This window comes from Sinocyclocheilus grahami, unplaced genomic scaffold (assembly GCF_001515645.1).
Source record: "Sinocyclocheilus grahami isolate Dianchi unplaced genomic scaffold, SAMN03320097.WGS_v1.1 scaffold453.1, whole genome shotgun sequence".
NCBI classification, from domain to species: Eukaryota; Metazoa; Chordata; class Actinopteri; order Cypriniformes; family Cyprinidae; genus Sinocyclocheilus; species Sinocyclocheilus grahami.
Window position 1 is genome coordinate 388,754 of NW_015505632.1, and position 5,324 is coordinate 394,077.

Genomic DNA, 5,324 nt, shown 5'->3' on the forward strand with positions numbered 1-5,324 from the left:
CGCAAAACAATGGCATACACGGATAATGACTGATAAAACTATGTTTTTACTAGCGGACAACTACAGTGACTACTGTAACATTCGTTAAAGTTACTTACTTGACGATGTTGTGTCCTAAAATGCCTTGAAGACTCCAATGCAGCCGTTTGTGATTGATAATTCGCGCCCGCCAGCATACATACTAGGCATGTGAAGTGCCGATGCGGGAGAGGTGCATCTGACTCCGGGCTACTTTTACACTGTTGCCGCGGGTTATAATGCAAGTTAGCAGTTCTAAATTTGGTTTTCTGGTATTGGTATATTTTGCATGCTAGTGATAGGAATCGATCCCTTGACGTGATTGGTTATTGGTTTGTGACGTAGCAAACCTAGGGCTGTTTCAAACCACATTTCTGGGTCAGCCTTTGGGAAACTACACTTTTAAGGAGAAAATACTCAGCAATGGTGTTGATTATTGGATTGGCACATGGTTCGTCAATAAACGCACATAGACAAATAAACGACATTAAAAAAACTTGATTTTCACTTTAAATGCACTTTACATGCTTCTAATTTGTTTAACTGTCTACTAAACAGTGGACATGTATGCACCACAAGAAAATCGGTCATTAACTAAAACTCATGAAACTTACCAACAGTGTTATTTCTACCATAGATTATGTGACATTTTTAAAATTTGGGCAATACAGTGGTTTTCTCCTTTGCTTTGCTTTGCTAGCATTTTATATATTCTCCTAACTGCACAGAATTAAATAATATTTCACATATTTGTTCAACAAATTGGGGTAAAATCACATTAAAATTGTGTGCAAAATGTTTATTTCACGTTTGTTAACACCATTATAGTTTATAGAAGGTCTGGATCTGGAACCAGGGTATAAAGTAGCAAAAATAAATGATGAGGGCATGCAGAAAAGTTAACAGGGTGGGAACACTATAGGCTAATTTCTCATGAACGTCAAATAACTTCACCATAGCTCATTTTTACAAATATGTAGATTCACCACTAGAGAGCGCCATCGGCATTATTTTGGTTCTAAGTCCTGTCACAATTTAGTAACTTGTCCAGATATTTCTATAGTCTTTGTTCTAAATATATAGATCTAATCATAAATAGGTATAAGTATTTGCTACCCTTTCCTAGTATTAGAACTATTGCATTAGTTGGAACACAGATTCTATTTGTCATGTATTAATATACAATGTACAAGGAATTTATTTTGGTTGTATTTTGTTCCATTGTCCTTGATTCCTGGGGTTACGTTTATTGGCTTGTTTGCTTAGTTTACTCAATGACACTGCCTGTTTGTGTTGGCATACACATACTGTATCAGATTTACCCTTTTGGTTTTGTTAAACAGAATTTTGTTACACATTTTTCTGCCTGGATCTTAACACTAACCCTGCTTCAGACTAATCACACGCATTCATTTTTGCAGCTCCCTAATTTGAAGTATTGTATAAATACAGTTCTATATTTCTCACTTCTAAGCCAGCTCATTTCTAGAGTTAATTCAGAACCATTCTGTCCATTTCATCGCAGTGCCAGTTTCAGTTCAGTTCTTAAGCCATCCACTCCCCTCAATAACCTTGGCACAGGGACTGAACTGAATTTTCCCTTATCTTCACAAGAAAGGAACAGAAAAGAAAACAAAGAGGCCACATCTTATGACTGTGACCTTCTTTTGAGATGCAGGAAATCTTCAACCTTCTCAAATCTCACATTTTTACATTGTATCATTTTGCTTTCAGAAATTCAATGAATGTAGAATATTAAATGAAAGCATACATGTTACTACATGATTATAGAGTACATATTTATTCTATTACTGATCACTAATCTTTGTCCAAACACTGGACCTTGTTGTTATTAATTTGATGTCTCATACAGTATGTAATGTCTCTGGATGTACGAAAAACATATACGTCTGGCTGAAGTGGTGTTTGATATACAGTGCATTAATACAAAAATGCTTTCAGTTATATGCGCTTTTGTAACTGATCCGCGCCGCGTTGTCAGCTCGGTGGCGCTAGTAAACACGTCCTCTCTGCGCTGTCGAGTCGGTCGACATTGAATACCGCTCCGTTTCGTCCCACATTTGGGTTGTTTTGCTTCCCATAATTAATGGCATAGAATTGCCGCCATATGTTCTCTGCACAGTCAAGTTAAGTTCAACACAATTAAATACTCTGAGGAAATACAGTCTCTTCCCAAAAGGCAAACGTTACTAACTAAGTAACCAATCAATTGCTAAGCACATGTTTTTATCATTAATTTGATGGTGGTGAACGTTAATGTTTGACTATAAGACCTTGTTAATACAACACTCACTTCTAAAAGCTAGGGTTAGAAAAGGTTTATTCTGACTGGCAAAAAATGTATTCTTTCTTCTTGCCTAAAGCAAAAGAAATAAATATTAATAATAATGATGATGTGTTCTTTGTGCTGTCTTTCTCTAGTCTTTAGTGACTTTTAAATGCAGATTTCTTTCCAATGTTAAAACAAGTGGTCATTTCTGTTCCGGCCATGCAACTTTATCCTCAAGGATGTTGGATGTGTTGTTGAGAACATTTCATTGAAAGATTGGAAAATGAAAGTAAGTCTGTACTATATAAGGAGCGGACTGCATACGAAGGAAACATTGCTTTGGAGCTGCCTGTGAGGTGAATCATGAATCAGGTTGTTGGCACACTGTTGTGTGCTCTGGTGTTTGGAGTGACTCTTACACAGTCTGCAGGTAAGCTGATATCTGTTGTCTATTGTCTTACATTTGCATCATATATGCACAGAACAATTAGTAAAGCCTTTTAGTTAACCCTTTAACGCACATTGTGAACATGTGTATAAAAGAATGATTTAATTTACAAAAAAGTTTTTTTTAAAGGTGATTGTTGTCCAGGAAGGTGTCTGAACAAAATTTATTTTTGAGGACATTCTGACACACCATTACAAAACTAAGAAAATAGTACAACTTAAAATGATCAGCAGTTCGTGTTTCATTAAAGTATATGAACACATATGCATCAAAGTATGACATTTTTAAACATTAAATGGACTGTAATGAATAATCTACAGTCTGTCCTTATTGACAAATTCTGCAGTTTATCAGTCGCTATACAAAAATATTTGACCACAGAATGCAGTGATTGTCCAGTCAGAATGAAGTATTCCAGAGATGTGTGTTAATGTCATTGATTGAATGAAGTGTTTCTGTTAAACATATACAATATGCATCTTAACAAATATCTCCTTATTCGTGTGTTTGTATGAGGTTTATTGTCTGTAAATCCAATCAGTGATTACTGGCTTGGAACAATAGTTTTCCTGCTCTGGATCTGTTGTGTACATTAGTCCTTAAACTTAACTGTGTTATAGGGCAAGCAGGGGGGTTATCACAACGCTGCTTATGCAGAGGCAAACTGCAGAAAGCAGTGAAGCCCAGATGGATTCATGCAGTTGAATTGTTCCCACCAAGTCCCTCTTGCTCAAAGACAGAGATTATGTAAGTATGCATACTATAAATCCTATATTACAAGATAATGTTTATAAATCTTTATTTCTTCTTGAGATTGAATATAATTAATGAGCACTGTAATTAACAATTGCAAGCCGGCAATTGCAATAAAACAATTGCTTTTGTTTCTGTCTTTTCCTGCCGATCTTAGATTGACTGTGATTGCAAAAGGAAAGGGAAAAGGAAAGGAGGTTAACAGGAGGTTAAAGGTGTGTTTGGATCCAAATGATAGGCAAGGACAGAGATTATTGAAGGGCAAAGGGTGAGATATACATCACTTTTACGCTACTACTGACTGTATACCACCAATGATAGTGTATATGTTTATGTATTATATTATTAGAACTAAATTCTGTGCCATCTTCATAGAAAGCAAAACAAAAAGCAAAGGAACAGAGGAAGAAAAGAGAAGAAGATTAAGAAGTTTGACGACAAGGATGGTTATTGAAATTACTCTGCTATAATACACAAGACTTCAAAGCCATTTAGCCATAAATGTATACTTTTTCTTTATCTATTTATTGTTTTGTGATTTTAAACATTTCTCTTATGAAACTATTACTAATACAGGCTCGCTTTAATTGATGCCAGTGAATGTTTTGTTCTATCAGAAATGATGAGCACATTGATATTTTTGAGTTTTGAGATGAAATGCTGTTTTGGTTAAAGTATTGGATAGCTTATGTCCATAATTACTACTTTATTCACTTTTTAACTTTTAAATCCAGAGGAAATCTGTGTGGGATATAACCATGAAATAAAAATAATTCTTGCTAATTTGGTGTTTTGTTTATTTAAGAATGTTAGTATGAAACAATAAATATGTTTTTGATTACATAAGAATGAATCACAATGGACCTTGACCATTCAGTCTCCCAATAACTACTACAACGAAACATTTCTCTCATCTTGCAGTAGTCTATTGCTATCTATTGATACAGATTTCAATTAACTGAAAAATTTATTTCAACAATACAGTTTTTGAATTTGTCCGCACACTGAAAACATTTTTCAATCAGACCAAAAAAGGTCTCTCAAAAATTTAGTTTTTATTATCCATATGCAAAAGTGAAAAAAGTGCAAAATGTATTAAAAACAGACCAAAGAGCAGACTTTTCAGCCCATGCTTTCTTCAGTGCTCATGAGTCTGATTGGAACATTTTTTCAGTGTGCGGACAAATTCAGCGACTTGTTGGACTAAAACTTTCTCCCTTTTGCTCTACGCACCTGAGAACTCAATGTTCTTTTTGAGCGCACACAATTCCTGTTTGAACAATACAGTTTTTGTCATGCTCATATTCTATAACAATTCACACTTTGTAATGAAAAATGAAGAAATTGCATGTGATTTGAAAGCTTTGCTGAGTAGTACATTCAGCTGAACTTTTCTGGCAGAAAAGACCTTGGAACATCTTATCCTGCTGTTCACACACAAATACAATGTGTGCATTTATGTGAAACGGCCATAGTTATCAGAAAGTGAAAGCACAAAAGGCCACTGTAGTTTTGTAACACAGTATGCATTTTTAGACTTGGGAAAAAAAGCAGTTGAAACCGAACCGATGGCATATGTTTATATCAGATGTTACCTCCAACCTAATCAGGTTGCAAAGGTAGTCAAGCTCCTCCAGGATGGCATATACGTGCCATCCATATGTGGGGGGGGGGGGGGGGGGTGTGGCGGGGAGTGTGTCCACGAGGCGTTTGTATGCTCTAAAATGGGGAGTGTTTGTGAAATGGTGCCATGATGTTCATATCGACCCGGCTGCTTGCTCCGTGTCGGATGTGCTGCGTTTTCTACAGTACAGA

General features: G+C 35.8%; 1 protein-coding gene across 1 annotated transcript; it reads left to right on the plus strand.

The window, feature by feature from the left end:
* Window positions 1-2,655: 2,655 nt before the first annotated feature.
* cxcl20 (chemokine (C-X-C motif) ligand 20) lies at window positions 2,656-4,530 on the plus strand. Its single transcript, XM_016234452.1, has 4 exons — window positions 2,656-2,738; window positions 3,377-3,503; window positions 3,667-3,777; window positions 3,885-4,530. Exons 1-4 carry the CDS (start codon window positions 2,672-2,674, stop codon window positions 3,961-3,963), a joined length of 384 nt encoding a protein of 127 aa, XP_016089938.1. The 5' UTR covers window positions 2,656-2,671; the 3' UTR covers window positions 3,964-4,530.
* Window positions 4,531-5,324: the final 794 nt, after the last annotated feature.